This window comes from Meleagris gallopavo, chromosome 30 (genome assembly GCF_000146605.3).
Source record: "Meleagris gallopavo isolate NT-WF06-2002-E0010 breed Aviagen turkey brand Nicholas breeding stock chromosome 30, Turkey_5.1, whole genome shotgun sequence".
In the NCBI taxonomy this organism is placed as follows: Eukaryota; Metazoa; Chordata; class Aves; order Galliformes; family Phasianidae; genus Meleagris; species Meleagris gallopavo.
In genome coordinates, this window is record NC_015040.2 from 534,330 (window position 1) to 558,617 (window position 24,288).

The 24,288-nt window shown below is 41.3% G+C and overlaps 1 protein-coding gene across 1 annotated transcript; it reads right to left on the minus strand.

The window, feature by feature from the left end:
- Window positions 1-394: 394 nt before the first annotated feature.
- Window positions 395-24,288, minus strand: LMNB2 (lamin B2). The gene is made up of 12 exons (XM_010724755.2): window positions 24,154-24,288; window positions 19,020-19,156; window positions 16,540-16,696; window positions 15,798-15,923; window positions 13,908-14,078; window positions 11,828-11,953; window positions 9,836-10,056; window positions 8,977-9,268; window positions 8,419-8,526; window positions 7,507-7,626; window positions 6,554-6,655; window positions 395-5,348 (listed from the first exon to the last, which is right to left on the minus strand). The coding sequence occupies exons 1-12, from the start codon at window positions 24,286-24,288 to the stop codon at window positions 5,307-5,309; spliced, it is 1,737 nt and encodes a 578-aa protein (XP_010723057.2). The 3' UTR covers window positions 395-5,306.

Genomic DNA, 24,288 nt, shown 5'->3' on the forward strand with positions numbered 1-24,288 from the left:
ACTCTTCCCCATGCCTGTAGGGTTGCCTGGGGCTGTTGTGACCAAAATGCAGGATCCAACACTCGGCCCTATTGAAACTCAATGTTTACTTTGGCCCATCTATGCAGTCTATCCAGGTCCCACTGTAGTGCCTCTCTTTGCTCCTGCTATGCAGGCTCTTTGCAGTGCTAAGGGCAGCATTTTCCCCATAACACCGCCTGCACAAAATTTGAAGGGTTCATTGGTTTATTGTTCACCCGCTACACTCCATGTGATGCCACTGAACCCCTTTAGGAATGTGGACAGTCAGTGATCCTCTGCCTCTTGGATACCAGATCCAGTATCTGACCCAGGTCCTCCCGTGGGACAGAGTGACTCAACAGCCCTCTGCATTGGTTCAACAAAATGGAACAAATAAAATGCAAAACATTTATTTGAGTGTGTTGTACAAAAAGTTTCCAGTCTTAAAATGTATATTACAAATCATTGAAAAAGACAAGACATTTGGCATGCATATTCTAAGAGGAAAAAAAATGAAAATATAACCACAACATTTTGAAATGGTAAAGTCTAGGATCATTATGTAGTTTTCATGAGCTCCACGTAACGCTTCCATCCTTTTGTGCCTGCTTTCCAATTTGTACATTTCTCACAATTCCTTCTTTTAAATAAAATGTGAGCCTTCTGAAAATGGGTTGGCAGCAGCTGAATGCAGGCAGTGACACTGCCCAGAGAACTACAAGGTGATGGAAAACAAAATCCACAACTCAATCACAAGGCATCACCATCATCATTATGAACAGAGTTGAACAGAGAAGTTACTGTTCTGCCCAAACGTAAAGCGTTTTGGCCTCACCTTGCTTAAAATAGCTTATTGCTCATGATTTTAGTGTGATGAACACTGGGCAGCTGAGATACACAGCAACATTTACCTTACAGACAAAGGATCATCACTTTGTTAACAGCCAACAGGAAAACGTGGGTCCAATACAACTCTTTCTTCCTGAACTCCATGTCCATTTGTTGCTTGTGTGGTTTTGAACGGAGTCTTTTGACATGAAGAGTTCCATTTACTCTCTAGACCTTAGCATTTCAAGAAAGGCATTATGCTTACAAATGATAATTGCATGTAAATATGATTTTGTATAAAAAAACACTTAAATTATTTTAAAGTGGTTTAAAGCTAAGCACATTGAAGCGCAATTAAAAATTCTGTTTCCCAGGCCATTTGAGACGTCGGACAAATGATAACCTCTCATTTGTCCTGCTGTTCAGCTAAAACAATGATTCCAAAATGCAATCACTATCTCACCTTCCACTCACTGGTTTACAACAAAGCTTTGTCCCGTGCTTGCACAGGGCTTGGGGTTTGGACCCATCAGTGGCAATGAAATTCAGTATGGAATATGGATACTCCTTTGCTTAGAGAGAAGATTTCAAAAAGAAAAAAGAGAATGAATGGCTTAAGGAAGGGAGACAAGTGGCTACAAGGCTTCCAACACAGAGCGTTGGCATACAGCATCACAATCTTCTTAGTACAAAAGAAAAAGGTTCTCAAACATTCTAGGGTGTAAAGAGGATTTCTAGGAGCCTCTTCCAACCACTCCCTGCTCAGGCTGCAGCTGAAAGGCTTTACACAGGATTACAAAGAAAAAGGGTGCATAAAAAACTCTACAATCCCTAAACTGAACATGAGGTGTCCTGTTGCTCGGGGATAAATGTGCACATGAAGGGAATCTCCTTTCACAGTTTGCTCTGCTTCGCACTGCAGTACAGTTTTGGTGACTAACGAGAGCTGCAGACCAACTGGTTTGGCTTTTCCATTACAGTCCATGGGAAGCAGATGTTTGTTTTCTTCCTGAGACTATTGGTTCCTGCTACAAACAAAGTGCCAGCTAGCGCCTATCTAACAGCAGAAGGGTGCTGAGGATCAGCTGCTGGTTCTGTCAGGGCCTGAAGCAGCCCACGCACACAGACCGTGAGCTAAAGGTGTGCAGCGACAAGAATCACAGCCACACCACTGCTTGGAACAAGCCACTGCAACACAACAGCTGAAACAACAAAGACAGAAGTGTGGGGAAGGCATAAAGGTCAGAGGCCCCACAGAGCCCCATTATGCCCATCTACACAGTTAAAAGATCAGCTTAATTATTTTTTCTGTAGTTATGCTGTTATTCCTTCCCCCTGAATCCCCCAGTGCAAGTTATTCAGAACTCATTTGCACTGTCTCACCCACAATACAACTGTTACCTTGTTCTTCTGTATGGGTACTCTCAAACACTCTGTCATGAACTGCACTCATTAACTTCTCCCATCAGAGAAGCCTTAAAATCATTTTTCCTGACAAGTTCACTGCATGTCTCCTTCAAGCTCCACACCTGTATCAGACAGCAGAGCACAAAAGTTGACTATCCTCCAAATCCCTGAGAGCTGGTTCACCTGCACGACTACACAGGAAAGGAGGGCAAGGTGGCATTGGATTTTATGTGAGCAGAACATTTCAATTATCCTGAAAATGAAAAGAGAAAATCTTTGATGAAGAGAAAAAGCAGCAGCAATGCTTTCTGGTTCTTCAGTAAAGCAAAAGAAAACGTCCCAGTGTGGAGCACCAACTTAAAGTTATGCTGAAGCTCAGCATCAAAAGCAAGAGTAAGGAAATTTGTCTGAATCAGACAGACACGCACAAAGAAAACAAGTGGAATACAGTAGTTTGTTTGTGTCTTGTAGTTTACAGTGAGGAATTATTCTCAAACTCTAAGTAGCCTTTTAGAAAGCTGTGGAATCACCAACACTTAGCCTGCTGAATTCAGCTTCTCCCACATCAGTGCTTTCTGTGAGCACCTCTATATGTGAAAAAAGAAAATAAAGTGTTTCCAAACTTACAGGAAACAGCTCCAAATCCAAGGAGAAATTCTGCATGCTGTCACTGAGGGGTATAAGATAAAACACCTCCCCTGTAAGACTACAAGGCGACACGTCTCCCATACAGCAGCTGTTAAGAAATCAGTGGCTCAGGTAGCAAGAGGTTCCCCCTCATTCAAGCTGCCTTTCTGCCCATTCTTCACAGAAAAAATAAAAAAGAAAAAAAATCAAAAGAAAAAAAAAGCACATTCATTTCTTTAGTATTTAAGATCACAGAGCAATCCTATTTACAGGAAAATCCTCAGGGAGAATAAGCAATCTGAAAACTGGCCAATGTGAAACAAAAATAAATACAGAGAAAAACTGCAAAAAGCTCTCAAACACTGTGAGTGTGGTACAGAAGCTGTGGGTCAGAAAGGGGAAATGCTGCCCAGTGGTTGGAAGGTGCACTGTGAAAATACTTTCACACTGATTGCATCCATTTGTATAACAGTGAATTTAGAAAAGGCAATTGGTTAACAGTATGTCTGAGAAACATAATTTCATTAGATACACTTTACAGAGAGAGAGAGAGAGAGAGAGAGAGAGAGAGACGACTTACTACATATTTCACCTTCTACTCAAGCAGAGTGGGAAAATTACACTTGAAAAATGGCCAATGATACCCATGGAGTGACCCCTTCAGCCCAAACAGCCAAATCTTCCTACTGCTTTTGTAACGCGCCGCCTGCTGAACTAATATGAAAATCTGAATTATGCTCATTAACTTCAGTAATTAAATCATCCCACCCAAACAGAAAAAAGTAGCGCCTTGAATTTATTTTTAGATGGCAAAAAACACAAACTAAGCTTAGAAATCTCACTTCTGTTCCCACCCTGCTTGCACTGCATAGCCATCAGTCAAAGCCACTAAAATGACCTCCTAGGTTACATCTGTCAGTCATAATATTGTTCAGAGAACACAATGTCCAAAAGCCACCGAAAACATCCAAACCTCGCTGCTGGTTTGATGAGTCTCAACTACTTGAATGACATGGTCAGAGCTCAAGAGTGCAGGTAACAACAGCGTTCTGTGCTGTCATCAAACAGCGTCCAAATTAAGAACTAATGGAAAAACCATCGGCTTGACAGTAGCCAAGGCATTCTTTGGAGCAGTCAAGTATTCTTCCAGTGCTTGAAGATGCGCTGCTATCTGAATGCTGACCTTAGGAGAGTCACTGCTACCTCCACAGAAGTGCAGCAGAAGAAACCTTAAGCCAAAGGGACACTGTCAGATACCAAAGTCATCACCCTGAAATAAAAACCATCTGCTACTGATAGAAAGCATTCTTTATATAAAAAAAGATTGTTCACATCACTCGCTGTTACTGCGAGGATCTGAATACTGCAAAGTAATGCTTCCATCACATCAACAGCAGTTCCTCATAACTCTCAAAAATGTCACTCAGCTATTTCTGTACTACTCTGCAGATGCTGTTTAATGTGTCTGACAATGGCCCTCTGAATATAAGACAAGTATGGATAAGCTGCATCTGGGTCTGATTAAACAAAACAAAAAGAAATCAACATTTACACAAATCTTAGTCATTCTGTTCAATGCTGAATATGTCAAAATCATTAAATCATGATGCTTAACATCATAAATACTATACATCACAACTTGCATTCACAATTTAACGAGATTTCATTTGTTACAATGTCAAAATCCTTTGAGAACACAATCATTAGAAGTCTGTTTTTGACACTCCCTTCACACATCTTCAAACAGCAGAAGCCATTGCTCTCCATCTTCTAAAATAATGACATGGAGCCACAGCACTGACAGGATTCAGATGATCATCAGGCTGTCAAATCCTGGAGTAGGACAGAAATCCACAGTCCTGAGCCAAGACCTGGTTAAAAGGCAGCTACCCTTTATTACTTCCTTTGGTGGAGAAGCACTTCTAATGAATTTGGGGCATAATTTTTCCAGGCTGGGCACCCACAGGATCCTATCATTTCTTAAAGGTTAGAGAAACACTATCACCAATCTCTCCCAAGGCCCTGCAGGTAAACATCCCTTCTTAAACTTTGTTTTTTAAGTTATCTTGCTTATACAGGCACAAAGCACAGGTTTACCTTACACTCAAGAAGTCTCGTCCCATTTTAGCTAAAAATTTCTGCTGCAGGTTTGTGCATAAGACTTTAAACTCTGTATAGGGAAAAAAAAATTATTCCAATACAGTGTTTCAACAAAGAGAGAGAAATTAAGAAATCTATTAAAAACTCTGGCAGTTTTGTTCAGTAAAGGTTTTTTTTTTTAGATTTTTTTTTATATAAAAATGTACCAAGGAGTAACCATCAAAGAAATCAGATGATACGTATAAAAATAGTTTTCAGTGGCTCTGGAGGAAAAAAAAAATAGCAAAAATAAAAGGAAATAAATGGAAAAAAATAGCAAGTAATAGTTTTTTTTCTTTCTTTCTTCACATCACTGAGCATCCTCGAGAAGTTGTTCTGGGATCCCCCTAAAATCAGAAAGACACAGCATTAGCTACTTACTAGCTCTTGGTATTATAACACTGGACTCTGGTTATCCCCCTTGTTAATAGCACCTTCCTCCTAGTTCAGCTGTATGCAGGGAGCACTGCAGCTACAAATGGAGCACATTGCTCATCAGTCTGTGCACAGGAGTAAGACACTGCTACTTTTGCTGCTGCGGTCTTCTGTGATGGGCTGAGTGGTTCATGTCCACACTTTCAACACTGACAAAAATGGCAAATGAAAATCATAACACCACTGGCTTCTTAACAGGAATTCTCTTCCTTTAGTTCACGTCTTTCCTTTCAAGAGAAATCTATGCTGCAAAGCTGCTTCCTGGGGAACAAAAGTTACTTGTGTGTTTCAGTTGCTTTACACTTCAACTACGCTGCTAAATGCAAAGGAAGTTTGCACAACTTAACTTCAAACCTGCACAGAAATAGTTCTTGAAAAGAGCTACTTGTGGCCACTGACCCAAAGAACCAAGCAGTCAGGTTTGAAATACATTTCAACTATGTCCTAATATTACCTGTATAAAGCATACTTCTCCTTTTCACTCTGCCAACAGCTAGTTAGTTTAGTTACCATACAATACTTAACTGAGAGCTATGAGAACACATGAGGGTGATGTTATAAAGGAAAACCAAGTTTATTTCAAATACATATATACTACCAGAAAACAAACAGAAACTTGAAACAACAGAAATACTCTACATCTCTTGGTTTTTTTGAGGTCCTGTTTCCCAATGGTTATATTCTGTTCACAGCAGGAATGCCACAGATACTTTTTTCTTTTTCAGAGAAAGCAATGCTGAAATGGGGAAAGGCAGTCCAGTGATTACTGACTGCTAAAACTCATCTTACCAACTCCAAAAACAGTTTAAGTCATTGTAGCTTTGTAAATCTGATCTGCAGTGTACTTCCATAGATACCCAGCATCCAAACTGATATTAGGCACTGCCTGAGCTGTACAGTTACTGATTCAAGCAGCAATTCCTTGAACATTCTTTCTGAATGCTGTAGCAATGCTGTATAGCTGCAAGCTGTTCTAGCGTCATCTTCTGCAAGCACCCATTGGAAAATGGACCAAGAAACTCAGAACTAGTAAAAACTGAAGGGAAATCCATTATCTCCTGGCTGATTATTCAAACCAGCCAAAAACAAATTAAAAATGCAGTCTGTATCTCCTTACCTGTTGGTTGAAAAGGTCCTCCTCTCCAAAGTCTGCTTCATCCTCTTCCTCTTCATTCTCCCGCATGACGACTGATTTAGTAACAGTTCTCACTGCAACTTCCTACACAAAAGGAAAGAGAAGATGACTAGTGGTCCATATGCATCTCTGAGCTTTTGCTGTATCATCAGTATAGCAATCCCATTAATGTTTGGAGGATATAAATCAATTTGCCCCACGATCAGCTGTATAAGCAAATACTCAAGATCCTGCAAACCACAAAACCATTCCTCATTCCAGCTATCAAAAGGCATCGTGGTGTAACATAGCTTCAGGAGCTTTCTTTCTTTACCAGGTGTTTGAGAAGAAGCAGGTGCTCGTTAGTTTGACAGGCTCACAGCAGACTGATCCAGGAGCTCTCCAAGATGTATTATGATGTCAGAAATTGAAGTTTCTCCGTATGATTACACAGTATTAAGAACTCTCATTCTTTCTGCTAAATGCTTCATATCTACTGCATATGTCAATTATCAGGAAAGTCTTGCTAATCAGGCATTAAAAAGAATTTTAAAACATCAGGAAGCTTCCTTTATTACTAAACTATTTTTGAACACTTCTTAGTAACAAGAAATTCACTGTGCGCTTGCAGCCTCGAAATTGCAGATGCAAATTTCTACTTGTGGAACAAGACACCCTAAGCAAGCAAACAACAGGTAACCAATCAGGAAGGGACATGGACTTGAAATGTGTTCAGACAGTATTTTAACTGTTTCTCCAGTTTGAATTCTAAGCCAGCTTTCTGTTGGTACAAATGACCCTCCTACTTTGTACTGTGCTGCCGTTCCTGCACAAAGTGCTTCCATAGAGTTGCAAAAAAAAGCAGCTATAGGCAGATGTAGGACAATGCAGAACACATAGGAACCAAATGGAAACATCTGCTGTACTTCCAACACTGAAAAGACAACTCTTCCTACCTCTCCATCAGAGTTCACGAGGTATGTGCGGATATTTCCCCCAGTGCCCCAGCTGCCTTGATTCTTCCACACGAGAACAGAAGGGGGGCTGTGAGACACACCTGCATCCGCACCCCAGATCTAGTGAGAAAGACATTCAGTAATCAGCTATTTGTGCACGTTTCATTTTTAAATATCCCAAACCTTCTAATCCTCCCACTTTTCTCTCCTTATCAGTTTTGCTTCCAAATCCCAATGGTAGATTTACTCTATGTTAATTTACATCAGTGCTTGTGGGAAGACATTATTCTCAGTTTGCAACAAAAATTATCACTAGCCACAGAAAGAGGAAAGAAATCTAACACTGCAGTCATCAGTTCTGAACACAATCGCTCCCACCACAGCCTCAATGACTAGAGGGACATAAAACGCAGTCTGTATGTACAAATTTCATTGATACGTATCTGAGCAATCAATACTTAGGCTGAAATAACTGCAACTGATTAAAGGAAAGCCATTTTTTAAGTTCTGCTGCAGACTAAATGTCAAACAAAAGTGCAAAAAGCAATACTATAGTTAAGGCTGAGAATGCCAACTATTAAACTTAGCACAAGTCTACCAGACTAAATAAATGCTCCTGTTTCATGAAGGGGTAGAGCAGGATTAAGTGTTCCAAACCTCAACAAAGGTGCTTGAAAAAATAAAATAAACAACAATCTTCGCCTCCTCCCCCCCCAAACTCTTTTTCAGCTAAATGGCCTTAGATACTGAAGTGCTAACACAGACATTGAACTTTTTTTTGCCTTTCTACAACTGAAATCCTACACCTCTAAAACAAGAACCACAAGTCCGGAAGTTACACACCAAATGTCAGATTTACAGCTGCCACAACATCAACAGATGAACGTTGCTGACACATGAAATATGACTTACTGTTACAGTCTGCCCAGCCCTGAGGACATACTTCGGAGTAAATTTGTAAGCAATTTCTTCTCCATCTCCAATTTGTCTTTTCAGTCTCCAGTTACCCAAAGACTGGTCCTAATGAGGAGAGTTGTAAGGTTATTTATTTAGGGTGAGCAAACAGGCATCAAACCTCTTGCTAGGTCTCTTTATTACATTTATTTATGTGGTTGTTAGACATCTGCAATCTAACTTGAGAATACTTTTCCATACCCAGTAATTGTGTTAAGGTCATTCAGCAAAAACTTAAAAAGAGACATTTCACACGAACAAATGTTCTGCTAGAGCCAGCGAGGCCATTCCCAGAAGCACAGCACCAGCATATGTGATTAGACATTCAGGACTCTGGTCTCATCCTGCAACAAACATCATACCTGTAGCAAAATTCACCTTTCAAATGCCACTTCGCTCTTACAAGACGACACACCTTGAAAGATACTATTTCTCTCAAGTGACGTGTGCTCAACAGACAGTGCAGCATTTCAATTTAGCTCCTCCTCCTGACGCAGGAGCTCTGCTGACACTCACCTTCTCCGAGTTGTTCTTCAGTTGAACGTATTTGCCCTCCAGGTCTATCTCTTCAATGCTGATACTTCCTGTAGCTGAAGCTTGCTGGGACATTTGGAAGCTACTGCTGCTACTGCTACCACTGATACTTCCAGTGCCAATTCCACTCGTTCCACTGCCTGAGAGCTCCTCTGCTTCAATCCGTCGTCTCTTGCCTCGGGAAGAGCGGACAAGTGAAGTGCTGCTACTGCTGCTGCTGGAGGTAGCTCGAGAGACAGTAACACGGGACGAGGGGCTGGGAGAGAGCTTCAGCCTGAAAGCAATCAAGTACTTCAATCAAATGGAAGAAAATTAAAAATTTTCTGACTGATCCACGGAACGACGGTCAAAGCAACAAAGCACAAAACACTCGGTAACTAGACTGTAACATGCTTCACTGTGTCTGTCAGTGGGACTGCAAAAAAATCTATCCAGGATGACTACGTGACGTGAAATGCAATGATGGTGAGAACAGCACAGACTGCCTCATCCTCTGCTCCAGTACTCATATATTTATATTCCAGTACACCCTATTCTTGTTCTTAAAAAGAGGAAAAGACCTATGTGTAAACACTTAAAAAGAGGAGATGAATGTCAAGTTCAGAATTATATATTCCACTGCACTTCGACACCATCATGAAAACCAAAACATAAGGCAGATATTCAGATGAGAACAGCTGTAAGTGTTTTATGCATGTTAAGGCTTACATGCAGAACATCACAGCGTGAAGACAATGTGACTTCAGTGAAACAAAATCTGAGCATTTCTGTTAAAACTGAACAAAAAAAATAAGCATAAAAAATGAAAATAACATCAGTCCTAAGAAAATGGAGCTCATACCTTTCCTCTTCTCCTTCCAGGAGTTTTCGATAAGCACTGATTTCCATGTCAAGTGCTAATTTCACATCAAGCAGCTCCTGGTATTCTGTAAGCTGCAGCTGCATTTGGTCCCTCATTTCTGTCATCTCCCTCTCCTTGGCATCAAGCATCTTCCTAAATTTATCCCGTTCACCAGCCATCGTTTCCTCCAACTCACGAATGCGATCTTCTGCTGCACTAGCCTAGGGACAACAGAAAACCTAGATGGCATCCATGTGGATATAAGACAGAAATCACCTCCATCCCACCAGATTCACAGAATGTCTTGGGTGGGAAGGGACCCTGAAGACCATACAAGTTCAACTCTTTGCCATGTGTTGGTTGACCCCCACCAGACCATCCAGCCTGGCCTTGAGCACCTCCAGGGATGAAATACCCACAGCTCCTCTGGGCAGCCTGTGCCAGGGCCTCACTGCCCTCGGGGTGAAAAGTTTCCCAATAACATCTAACTTAAATCTCCCTGTTTTTAGCTTTGAACTGTTTCCCCTTAGTTGTATCACTATGCACTTATGTAAAAGTCTGTCTTTCATCTTGCTTAGAAACTGGAAGGCCACAACGAGGTCTCCCCTGCATCTTCTCCAGGCTCTCTCAGCCTGTCTTTGCAGACCCACTCAGTCCAGGTCCCTTCAGATGGTGTTCCTTCCTTCTGTCACACCAACTGCACCACACAACTCAGTGTCATCAGCAAACTTAGTGAAGGTACACTCAAGACATGAGATAACATTTGTTGGTTTTCCCTTATCAGCTGATGTCATCACTCCTTCATAGAAGCAGGTTGGTCAGGCTCAATCTATCCTTGGTGAAGCCCTGCTCGTTGTTTCAGTATCAATTCCTCATCTTGTGTCCTAATATAGCTTCCAGGAGGATTGAATTCCACGATCTTCCCTGGCACAGACATGAGGCTTTTTCATCCTTCTTAAAAATGGGAGTGATTTCCCTTTTTCCAGTCACCAGGGACTTCACCAAACAGCCATGATTTTTTGGATATGATGCACAGTGGTTTGGCAACCACATCAGCCAGTTTTTTCAGGATTCTGAGATAAATGTCATCAGGCCCCATAGACTTGTACATATTCAATTTCATTAAGGTGTCCAGAACTTGTTATTTGCTTATGGGAGGAGGGATTTTGCTCCCAGCTGCCTCCTACAGGTTCAAGGACACAAGAGATGTGGGAAGCCTGACTGGCAGTGAAGACTGATGCAAAGAATTGAATATCTCAGTCTGTTGAAGTCAGTTCTCCCTTCCCATTTATTAGAGGGGGTCCACTCTCCTTGGCCTCTCTCTTCTAACAAGCGTACCCACAGAACTCCCTGTTATCCTTTGTATCCCTTGCCAAGTCCAGTTTCACCTTGTCTTTCCTAATCCCATCTCTGCATTTCTGGACAGCATCTTTGCTCTTCATCTATCCCAAATACTTCCTTCTAACTCCTCAGTTTGACCAGCAGATCCTAGCTCAGCCTTGCTGGTTTCCTGCCTGCCCTGGCTAATTTTTTTACACGTGCAAATGGAGAACTCTTTCCCCATAACAAAACGGCCTTAAGGATTTACTAGCTCTGTTCTGTTCCTTTTGTCTCTAGGGACAGATCCCAAGGGAACTCTTCCACTACTTCTTTAAACAACTGGAATTTCACTCTTCTAAAGTTCAGGGTCCCAACTTTACTCCTTGCCAGGCCTCAGGATGGAGGAGTCACTGACCCTGGAGGTGTTCAAGAAACATTTAGATGTTGTAGTGAGCATCATGGCTTAGTGGAAAATACTGGAGATTGGAGGACAGTTGGACTGGATGATCTCAGAGGTCTTCTCCAACCTTGGTGATTCTATGATTCGAAGACCACAAAGAGAACAACTACTTCTCTCCATAAAATTTAGAAAATAGGAGAGGACAAATCTGAATATATTCAAACATTACAGTGCTTTATATTAGAAATGAGAACAAATGTAGTGCCTTTTACCTGTTTCTGAAGGCCAGAAAGTTGGTAGCTGAGAGATTCTATTCTCATGCGAGCCTCCTTCAACTCCTCCCGAGCTGCACCAGCAGCTTTGTCATTTTGGTCAGAGGCCAGGATGGCATTCTCCAACTGGAAGTTTTACACAAGTCATTTGTATTGAGTTAGACATCTCACAAATATACTTGCAGTACTGTATACAAGCTTTTTAATCTTAAATAATTTAGAATGGAAATCTAGTAAGTTTATGAACTTCGAAGACATACTCTAAAGGAACAAGAACACCTATTTCAGTTCCATTCTTATAGGATTATACTAGCAGCCTTATAAAGCTTAGGTTTATGTTATCACACTACCAGCCTGGTTGATGTCAGAATGATTACACACAGGCCACCAATTTCATGTCCTGGTCTAACAGATCTCTGGATGCCCAGAGCGCAAGCTGAATAAAACATTTCATTAGTGCCAAATCTCAGCTGGCCAGTAGCAACTTAGTGATTTCCTCAGTAAGAGAAGATCTTGACGCTTACACTCTTTCATGGACTCTTCAGGCAGGATTACATTACACTGTAAGTTTCATCAAGGTAGCTGGAAAATGCATATTTTTCATGCTTTGCAGCTTAAGTTCAACTACCTACTACTACACACACCACAGAATCCACACAGGAACCAAAGTGCTCCAATTCTAAGAATAGTTTCAGGCAGAACATTGTTCTTAACCACACAGCACAAAACTACAAGAAATCAATCTTTATCAACCGCACTGCTCAAAGAGTTCTAAGTAAGGAAGAACACACACACTGAGCTTTTGCCAAGATCAGCTCATCCTGGAGAAGCCTGGCAGACAGTTCATCTACTTCCACATATTCTCTAGCAGCCCCAAGATCTCTCTGATGAGGGTATTATTCTGGACACAGACACCAACTTCACCCAGAAACAGACAGCTGAGCCTGTTTTTTGTGGGGGGTGAAAAAGGAACATTAATTTCTTCCTCTCCTGTTCAAGTCTTGTCATTTTTTCCTTCTCTATCTACTTTGCAAACAGTGTTTTCTCTACAAAGGATATACTTTGGATCCTCTTTGGACAAGTCATCTAAATATCTGGTTGTTCCTAACTTCTCTGAAGAATGCCAAGATTGCTAAAGGCTCTTTATTTTGCTTTTTAATACCTATGACTTATTTTGTTGCTGCCCTAAGAAAGAGTTAAATATTTTTTAGATCAGTGTTTCTCAAATTGCAAATCAAAGAATTCTTAAGAGAATCTCAAAGTCGAGAGTGTGGAAAACAATGTTAGCAGCACCATAATTTTTCCACCACAGGAGAATGAGAAGTGGCTATAATTACAGGTAAGTATTTTCATAACCAGAAAAAACTGACACCTACTTTATTTTTTCAGGTAGGGTAATAATATAAAAAAATACTTGTAGCCAGCAACTGTACCAGTAATACTGAGGAAACTACTTCCCCCACACTGCCAGCTACATTAACTGGGATTTGCTAACTCAGGATTTGCACAGGCAGGTAAAAACAAAACAGTGCCTACATTTTAAAGAATTTCAAGGAGCATTCTTCTGCATCGAATTACGCCTCGCTATGTTCACACTTCCAAACTGCATACCACAGTTTTCAATACCAACGCTTGTCAAAAAAGTATCCAGTATCCTGGATTTCCCCACCATCAGCCCCAAGGAAACCACAAATGCACCAAAAAAAACCAAACCAAACAAAAACAAAAACAAAACAAAACAAAACAAAAAAAAAACAAAACAAAACAAAACAAAACAAAAAAAAAAAAAACAGAAAAAAGTACTGTATCAGCTATTTTGTGACATCCCCTATTCGCACCCTGTCCTCACGGAGCAGTAGTTCCACACGTTCTCCTGGCTAGTGCTATTCCAAGTGTTACCCTGGGCTAAACCTCCCTGGAAATGTGCCTGTGACCTGTACAGGAGGAAACACTCGGACATCATCACAGAGCTTGTTCACATCACTACTACTTGTCTCCTTAAAGACGGTAGGTCTGATGGAAATGGTTCCGTCTCCCTGACTGGACTTCTTGTCCACCAGAAGGGGAGTGCAGCAGTTACCTTAGCCTGATAGGTCTGCTCTAGCTCCATTTTGTACAGCTTGACTTGCTCATCATGCTGATTTCGCAGATCCTCCAGGGCCTGAGCCATTTTGTTCTCATACTCCTGCTGGCGACTGGTGTCCACTTCGACCAAACGATGCTCATGCCGTTTTCTTGTCTCTCTTATCTCCTACACAGAAAAAAAGAGGACAAAGTCCTACGCTGAGGCAAACAGAACAAGCAATTCCATTTAGACGAGTATTAATTACTTCAGTAATTAGTATTTAGTATTTAGGGACTACAGTACTGCAGCTAAAAGTTACTGCATGTATTAAGGGATGCAAGTTACCTTTCTCATTCTGTAAAAAACAATTCTAAAAGGTGAGCAAACTTGAAAAATGGCTGACAAATATTCATATAGAGTTTAAGTAAGGAGATATTTTGTGCTACAATAACTGATGGAGGGGTGAGTTTTCCTTCTCAGTATACATGCCTACAATAGCAAGCAGACTATAAGGAGTCAGATAAAAATCAACATGTTTTGCAACCATTATGTATGCTGAAAATAAGCATCATACAGATGTTCAAATTTCACTCAGGCATATGCAGATCTCTTTTTTCTATATATTCTATGACCTCTGCTAATTAGGCTTTTATAACATTAGTAATAAAGAAACAACCCAAACAAATTCTCTATGCTACTGCTCTGAAAACAGTTTTTTTTTCTTGCCAGTTTGTACAAAATACTCTTTTTCTGGTGAATGATGAGATCTCTCTGTCTGTATCACTGGACCTACACCAGTGAAGTTGACATTTAATCATGAAATTATTCATGCTGAGCCCTGCAAAGACCCACCCAGGTCTGAATGTGTGGTATGAGAAAGAATTCATTTCTGCCTTCAGAGTAAGGCAAACTATAAAGGAGCAGCCGTAAACTCTGTCAGGAGGCCTGAAGGCAGCAGTGTGGTCACGAGATGGAGCAGAGCACAAGAGAATTAAGCTTACTTCCCATGCCTAAACTGAAGTCACAGCAGACTAACAAAAATTCAGGGCCACTTTAAATGAGCTGCTTTGCAGAAAGTTCTCAAGGAGCAAAAAATTACTTTGATGGCCTACAAACAAGGAAGGGTCTGTCACTTGCAGTTATACACAACAACTCAACTGCTGTGTGGCATGGAGTGAAACAACAATCATAGCTCAGGATGTCTTGCTTCTTTTCCCTATTCCAATAACTGTCCTTAGCCACACAGCCTTGCCTAACCCCTCCATCCAGTCTGTACACTCATTTTATTCCATGCTAAAACAGAACTCAGCCATTAAACTGGCAAACATTCAACTCAACAAAACACTCAAAATATTTTCTCATGAATCACGCTGAAAGAGTTTGGTGCATGGTAAGCCAAACATCACATGGGTGAGACAAAGGGCAGGAGTCTGTGGCCATACTTCCTTTCTCCATTCCTCCCAATCCCTATCTGTGCATTCCTACTCTTTACAAAATTACTGCTTTACTCACAGCAAAAAGCAGTTTTTGGTACAGAGTTCTAATCAATGGGAACAGGTTCCAGTCAGCTCTAACAGTCACTACAGCTGGTGCAAACAAGGGGCAGGGCCATGCAGTCCGTGTAAAGAGAGGGAATAGGACTTTCCCTCTCATGCAGAAGCAAGTTGTTAAGTTAACCCACAGAACAATAATACCCTTGTCACTTGGCTTTCATGCTCGTTCTGCCACTGATCTGCTATGCAGCTCTTACACAACCTTTAAAATCAGCTGACTCACAGCAAAGATGAAATAATACTGATTTTCACTACCTGTCTCATTAGAAATTGTTTATGGTCGGTCTGAGTAAGAACTACATAGACTTCAGAATATAATGAGATGAGAACATAATGAGTAGGTTGGTACTACCTCCTCAAACACATTCTTCCTGAAATCCAGATCCTCCTGCAAGCTCTGGCACCGATTCTCCAGGTCCACACGCATAAGTGTTTCCTTCTCCAACTGCTTCTTAGCCACAGCATGACCATCTTCAGCCTGGTAGAGAATTGTAAAGATAAAGATTTAATTTTGACTGGATCCCTTTTTTCCCCCCCATCTACAAGCCCTTCACAACCTTCAGTTGACATCCTTGGATCAACAACACACAGCAGTAAATCTCATCTCAAGCTATTACAGAAGTAAAGAGAAAGAAAAAAAGGAAAATGCACGCGTGAGCATGTATGAATACTTAGAAAAGCTTTTTTGATTCTATCCCACCTATATAAACCACAGGATTATTTCAACATAGCTTGAGAACAAATCCAAAGATTATTAACTTCTCAAGGATGTACTGCATGTTCTCCTCTTTCTTGACAACACAGCTCCTCTGGATACTTCATCGTAAATGTAAAATTACGCAGGATGTTACAAAAGAGAACATTAAGTAACCAGAAGTACATAAATCTTTATGCTATCAATATCTCTAACACACCTTAATATTTAGCCTGTTTTACAGACCTCTTAATTTATTTCCACATCTAAGAGGGGCAGGGAAAGGTTAAGCGGAAGGGAGCTGAAGCAATGATGTTCAAACTAAGAGCAAAAAATCCCAACAAATTTCACAAGGAGTAACTCTTGTCGTGCTAAAGCAAGGAAACACTCCCTGCAATACCTTTGCAAGTTGGGCACGAAGATCAGCCACCTCTGCCTCCAGGTTGCGTTTCTCATTCAGGACAGTATTGAGTTCTGCTTCGCTTCTATGGAAGAGTACTTCAAGATCCTTTATGCGACCTTGAGCAACAGACAAATCTGCATCTTTCTTTTTGTAGCTGAAACAAACAAAAGTTACCTATGTTTACACATCGGTGCACACACATCTGGACAATGCCTTGGTTACAATTACAGATGTTCTGGTACTGTACAACTGTACCAGTAGGTGGCTCCAGAGTAATTTGCAACTACAGTTAATTAAAAAAATTATAAACCTGGTACAAACTGAGTTTTAGAACAATGTTCTGTATATGTATTGCCCGGCTAGCAAGTACATTACTGGATGGCAAGGGCAAAAACAATCCTGCCTGCTGCTCGAGGCATAAAGACCATTTTCTCATCTCATAGAGGAAACATTTGGACTACAGCTCCCAAGGAGCAGAGCACATGCATCTCTCACAGAGGCCCACAAGCAGTGGCTTCTCCGCTGATTCCAGACCAGTATGTCCCCTTCAGTTCCTTCCAAGAACTATGAATCCCTTCATAAAGAGGAGAGCCTAGCCCGGGGAAGTGCTTTCCTGTGAAAAAGGATGTGAAAAAGGATGATGATGACAAATCACTTCTCTTCCACGATGGAGAGACTAGAGCCATGACATTACTAGGCTCCCTGCTGACAAAGGGTAGCTCCTAAGTCCTATAACAGTTAACAACTGTTGTTATCATTTCTGTGTCCCAGAACCTTCCAAAGCCTGGGAGCTTCTAACATCCCACTGGACTTATATCTCCTTTTTCTTCCCAGGCTGTTCTCACTCCCAAGGTAGACAATCACAATGTAACTGTAAACACGTAAAAAGTACCGCTTGATCTCAAACTTGGCTATAAGACAATGCATTCATTTCGTATCCCAAAGCCTTTTGGAGCTGATTTTTTTTTGCCCACTGTCTATTTGACAACTGCCCACTGTCTAAACAGTAGCTAGGATTGCTTCTTGTTGTCCAATTACCCTAAGTACTAAAAATCCAGAAAACATTAGATCAGCATCATACATGGCAGATAAGTAAAAAGAAACAAAATGACCAAAGTATCTGCCAGGACATCCAAAATCCCAAAAGAATAATCTGTGCTCATGGAGAACACTGGTGACAACAGCTGTCATCATCTAAACGAGCTGCACATACATGGCAGAAAGATAACAGCTCTGAAGTCCTGTACACTGACAGGAAAACCATATTCTCTCTATACCATAACCTGCCACAAATCCTTGTGTATCAGCCAAGTTCCTGCTGCTTCCCAACCCTTTAGGAGTTGGGTCTACCATTGCAGTGAACTTGAAAGAGAGACTGAGGAAATTGTACCAAACACAGTGTTACATATCGCCCTCCTCTTCCTTTAAGCACAAAGCACTGAAGCTTGGCAGGCGAGCAGCAGAGCGGGCAGGGAGGACTTCATCACTAGCTGCATATCAAGGCACCCTGTGCAAACAGACACAAAGTTGTTTTCAAGAACTGCATCTAAAGTTGGGCCATATGTCCCAGGCATGACTTTCCATATGTACTATACCAGGCACGGCAAGAGTTCTGCAAGTGCATCTCAAGGGACTGAAAGCAATCTGCTAAAAGAAACTTCCAAGCCAAGAAATAATTCAATTCTATTATGAACTAAGAAGACAGAAAACCTGGCACACTTTCCTCATATTTAGTGTATTTCAGAATACCAAGTACGTTTGAAAGAGGCTGGCAGAATTACCCTGTCAAGTCCCTGAAGTGACTGATAAGGGACAACTCAACCACCCAAACACAGGGCAAGGGAGATGACCCAAAAGAAAGCAGCAGCAGCAACATTTCAAGTGCACAATGTTTTACAACAGGGTATTTGTAAAATCCCTCAGTATTAGCAAAGGCCTAAAAAACAGAGATCAACTTGCAGTGATTCTCACTAGCTGGGAAGTGAAGGGAGGATAACTAGAGCCAAATTCCCACAGTTAAACTGCTGCTGCTCACTTCTGGAAATTGCTTTAAAACACAATTAAAGTATTTGCTGCCTCCAGAACAACGGAGACAACCTTGATGGCTGTCTAACTTCAAGTGGCACACAACACAATCCGTGGGGGGGGAAGAAAGAGGGGGGAGAGGGAGAGGAAGGAGAGAGAGAGAAAGAGAGACAAAGGGACCAGGATGGAAGGGGGCACAGCTGATTGTTTTAACATCTGCATGTGTGAACAGCCCATCAACTCGCACTTTATTCATCCTCTATCTACAAACAGATCTGTGTACATACTAGCTGTACAATCTGAGGAATTCCACTCTGACAAGCCTGCATCACTTCCTCAAGACACCCACTAAGGCATTTTAAGAGGCAGCAGCAGTGTCATTCACACCGCAGATTACCAATTTATCATTTAAAGAAAAAAACCCACAATATATCATGTAAGATTTTCCTTACCTTTTATTGAACTCCTCAAGTTCAGCCCTCAGTTTTCCTATTTCAATCTGTAACCTCGCCCTCTCTTTGGCTGTTTCATCCAGAACTCTTCGAGCATCAGCCAGTTCAGACTCATAGAGGTTCTTGATGCCACTGACCTAAAGGGGAAAAAAGTGTTCAGACACGAAAACATTCCAAGCCTAAGCATCAGCAAACTGAGTTTCACAGGTTTCACTCAGCTTTCTTTGGAAAAGAATGTATGATATGACTTCTGTTGTTGAAGTGCATTAAATTCTGACCATTTTCAATTAATATGCACTTAAGTGCATATGTGTGAATGTGAAGATTCATTCCCAGCAGAATGTAACAAAACATGTTTGAAATGTGTGTCTTCCAAAGAGACAGACTGAAGCAGAGCAGCACAGCCTGCACACAGACCTTGAACCATTCACTCCCATTCCATAGACCATTGCTTTGGGCCATTTTTTTTAAGCATCAATGTCATTTAAAAACAAAGTAGAACAAACGTTTTCTGGAATACAAATGGAAGCCTCATTCAATTCTGTTGCTCCTGTACTATAAAGCAAAAGAAGAATCTGAAATGAGATGAACTACAGAGACCTTCAGAGACATGCTTCTACTCTTGTTCTCTGCCTCAGACGATAAGATCTGCAGATCTCCCTGTCCAAGCTCAGAAAAAAGATAAGATAATCCACCATTCAGACTGCAACAAGGCACCTGAAAGTCTTCAACACCAGTAATTCTTTTTAGAACACAGCATCATTTGAAAGGCATACAGATTTTTTAGAATAGCTAAAAATTGAAGGTAAGATTGGTGGCACTGCTTCTATCAAAGGATATCAGAGCAACTATTATTGATGTAAATTCAGAAACAGAGCAATCATGGTGTGGGAAGAGCAAAAAGCAGAATATAACAACTTTAGGAAGAGAAACTTCATAACAAAGCATCAACTGTAGACATGAGGCAACTGTGCTGTTCCTAGGAATGCCTATTCCAACAGCCCCAATGACAGACTCAACCATCTGGACTCCAGAAAGACAGATTAAAGGCAGTCAGAAAATAAATCAAGATCCTGACAGAGCATATTTTCATAAAACTTCTGAAATGAACCTAGATGTGACAGTCTGAGAACTGAGAAACTTAGACTGCAAGCTCACTGCATACCAAAAACTTGGCTGTCAATTCATGCAATCTTACTTCTTTTTCTAAAGAATTATTATTTCAAGACTTATTCCATTTGTTTGTTTTCCCTCTTCTTTTGTCACAGCTTACAGCCAGAAATTCCCTATGGCACAAGCTAATACAGCTCTGCATTACCAGTTGCAACACTCAGAAAGTTCCACGAAGATGTGAGTTATGACTGTGCTAAGATCCTTCTTGCACCACTCCACCATGCCAATAAAATAATAATTGTTCAGGCTGTAAAGCCTCTCACTGATTGTGAGCCTTCATGAAAATACAATATTTGCAAATCACAATACAAAAATCACACACTGGAATACTACATTTGAGGGCTATGTGCTTTTAAGAAGGGATGCCCAGGAGCAGGGGGGAAAGCAACATGGTGGGCTGCAAGCAACTCAGGGGACTCCTGGAGTCCATTGAGGATAACTTCTTGTTCCAGGTATCGCACAGACCAACCAGAGGTGAAGTATTGCTGGACTTGGTGCTCACCAACACAGAGGAGATCATTAAAGAGGATAAGATCAGAGGCACTGTAGCTGCTGATTGAGGGCTTTGAGTCTGGGAAAGAATAGTCTGGGATCTGAACTTCAGGAGAGCAAACTTCCAATTGTTTACAGTATTACTGAGTGGGATTCCCTGGGAAACTGCCCTTAGGGACACAAGAATGGGGCAGAGCTGGCAGCTCTTTTAGGATGCCTTCCTGAGAGCACAGAAACTTGGAGGACGCAGGAAACTGTCACAGCTGAGCAAGGACCTGCTGGTCAGACCAAGGGTAAGGGGGATGTGCACAAGGTCTGGAAGCAAGGATGGGCAGCCTGGGTAGAATACAGGAACACCATCCAAACATGTATGGTGCAATCAGGAGAGCCAACGTGCAGATGGAATTGAACTTGGTGAGGGATGTGAAAAGTAACAAGGGGTTCTACAGGTACACTGGTCAGAAGAGACAGGCCATGGAGAGCATACCTCCTCTGCTAAATGAGAAGGCAGAACTAGCTCCAACAAACATGGAGAAGACTGAGATACTCAGCAAGTTCTCTGTTTCAATCTTCACTGCCAGTCAGGCTTCGCACTTATCTCACATCTTGAACCTCTACACGTGGGTTGGGGGAGTAAAATCCTACCCTCTGTAAGAGAAGAGCATGTCTGAGACCACCTCACAAGACTGAGTGTATACCGTAGGTGGGGCCAGACAACACGCATTCCAGGGAACTGCAAGGAAAAAAAATAATCACAGCTGACTGGGAGTGTCCTCAGTGGCTGAAAAAAGGGAACCATCACTCTCACTTTTAAGAAAGGGAGAAAGGAAGGTCTGGGAACCTACAGTCCAGTGAGCCTCAACACTGTGCCTGGGAAGATGATGGAGCAGACCATCCTGGAAGAGATGTTATGCACATACAAGACAAGAAGCTGATCTGAGAAAACCTGTAGGTTTCCCTCTATTTGTAAACATCGCTACAAAAAGGAAATACAGTATCAACCAACAAGTAGTGAATAATTTATGCTTGATATTCAGAGTATTCCAAACACCACAAAGCTTAACAACATCAAAAGGACAACATTCTGAACTGCAAACAAACATTTAAAGTAACCCCTGTCTTGATAGAAGATAGCTGGAATGAACTAAATATTGAATGATGAAAGCCATTTCAGAACCTTTTGGTAAGAAGAGAACCAGAGACAACACCTCTTAGTTAAAAAGGTCTGACTCGCCCTCACTGCATAACCTGTTGTGGCAACTGAGCATGGATCTTTTCTCCTGTAGCACACTGAACTTCTGCTCTGCTCCTGTTCCAGAAACTTGAATGAAAAGTAAACACAGCTCCAACGCACAGTTTGCTAGCAAGAACACCACTTACAGCAGCATTTTAAGCCAATGCACTGGACAGACAGAAGTAACTGAGATATGAGGACACTCTCTAGCACTGAAAGAAACTCTGGCAAGTATTTTTGCTGTCTGAAAATGCTGCCCCTAAAGCTCTGCTCTGGTGGAAAGAATGTAACGTTCAGAGTCCACTGACTTTGAAATAACCAGAGTAGTATGGTCCCCAAAGTGCCTCTAGTTATTGTCCACCTCCAATTCTGCTTTCTTTCTAAACTACAATCACTCTTTAGCCTCCTCCCTTTTAAATTTACTTTGCAACTGCTGCTCAGTTTGGTCTCCAATAGTGACACTTCAAGCCCACATTCTTAAAAAACTGTTGTTGACCTTCTAGGATATGCCTCATATAGAATTTATGGACAAAAAAAGAAAAAGGGCAACAGGACCAGCAGTCAGCATCCACAGCAGCAAGGGAAGGAAAACCACTAAATGAACCTAGCAGCTGTGAAGCCCATTTCTGGTGCTTTGCCTCATCACGCAGCCCAGCACTGTGCCACCAGGCAGTGTCTAAATGTCCCCGAATGCCCCAGGAATACTGGGAGCACACTTTTCTCAGACTTGACACATTTTGAAAAAGATTTTGCACTCAGCATCCAGAGTATGGAAAAAACACTGGTATACATAGTGCTAATTAATCACTAACTATAAAGGAAAACAGGAACCATTCTGGAGATCTGTGAGGCAGAAAATGCAGTCATTCCAGCAGGTGTCAAATAGTTCAAGCTGTAATCCAAGAGGTGATACCATACCAGAGCTACATTTTATATCTTTGCAGTGTCATGGAGCGGTTAAAGCTGGTAAGCCACGAGAGGAAGCAACTCTTCACTCTCTGTAGCACGTGGGACCAGATTTGCCAGAACACTGTCAAGAACCTCAGCAGATTTGCTTTCAGTAGCCTTGCAGAAGCAAAAGAAACCAAGCAGTAATTACAACCGTTGCAATTATGACAACTACAGAAAACAGAGGTATTTGTTAGAGCAACAACAAAAAAAAAAAAAGAAGAAAAGCAGAATATTGTATAAGACATCACTGTAAGCACTTAACTAAAAAAAAGGTCACGTACAATAAGATAAAACAAAACTGGCCTGGTTACCTACTGGGCAACACAGTAGAGCAGGAGGATATGGGACATAAAACAGCATTTGTCAAAAAGCAAAGCTCATGCACAAATGCCAAATAAAAACTAAGTGATTTCTGACAAACACATTGCCAAGCCAAAAATTAAGTTTGAAAAAAAAATCATAAATGGCGTAGAAAGTAATCGCTCTTGTTGCACTTACAAAAAGGTATAAACTGACATGACAGACAGCCTGGGGCCCAAAGCTCATCAGCGTAAGCGAAAGTAGCATCTCAAAAAGATGAAGTATAACCATATCTTCATTTTTTTGTTATTAACTTACATTCATACTAGAGAAATCTTTAAAGAGATCTCCTGCACTTAAGCATGAGTTGAAAGAATCATAGAACAGACCACAAATCAAACAGTAACAAATCATCAGATTTATACAGTATCAAGAGCTTTCTAAGCCCACTTTTTCAGTTAGGTGAATTGCTAGCTACAATATTTAATCTTATAGGAGTTCACTTTATAGGAGTTCACTTTGTTCTTTACAATTAGAAAGAAGTTTCTAAAGAGGAACTACCTGTCACTAAGCTGGAGTGTACAGTGAGACAGCAGACATTAGCCTGAAGAACAATACTGCTGGGCAAGCAGGTAAGGGTCATACTGAGGAAGAATTAGTGTCTGCTGCAAAACACAAGTTTCACAGCCAGCTGGACTTGTCGTGTAAGTCAGAAAACGGGTTTTCATGACAGATCCAACAAAAAAAAAAAAAAAAAGTGAGGAAAGCAGCAGGTACATGAAGAACATCAACATGGAAAAAAATATTCAATACGACTTCGTCCATCTCAGAGGAAACAGTCAGAAAGGATACAGACAAGGATTTGAGAAGTCCACAATGACACAAATCATATTCTAGGGACTGGGGGGAGGGAGATTGGCACATAGTCCCCTGGATCTCCCACCTTCCCCCTCCTAATCATAGGTGTGTCATGTGCTTTCTTACAGCCATCAGTCTTGACGCTTCAAAGATCATTTGTAGCAGTCTCACAATGAAACCAACCAGCCTCTCCACCACTTGTGGATGCGGTTTGATTAGATGTCCATTGCAGCACTCATCGTGTGAGCTTTCCCACTTCAT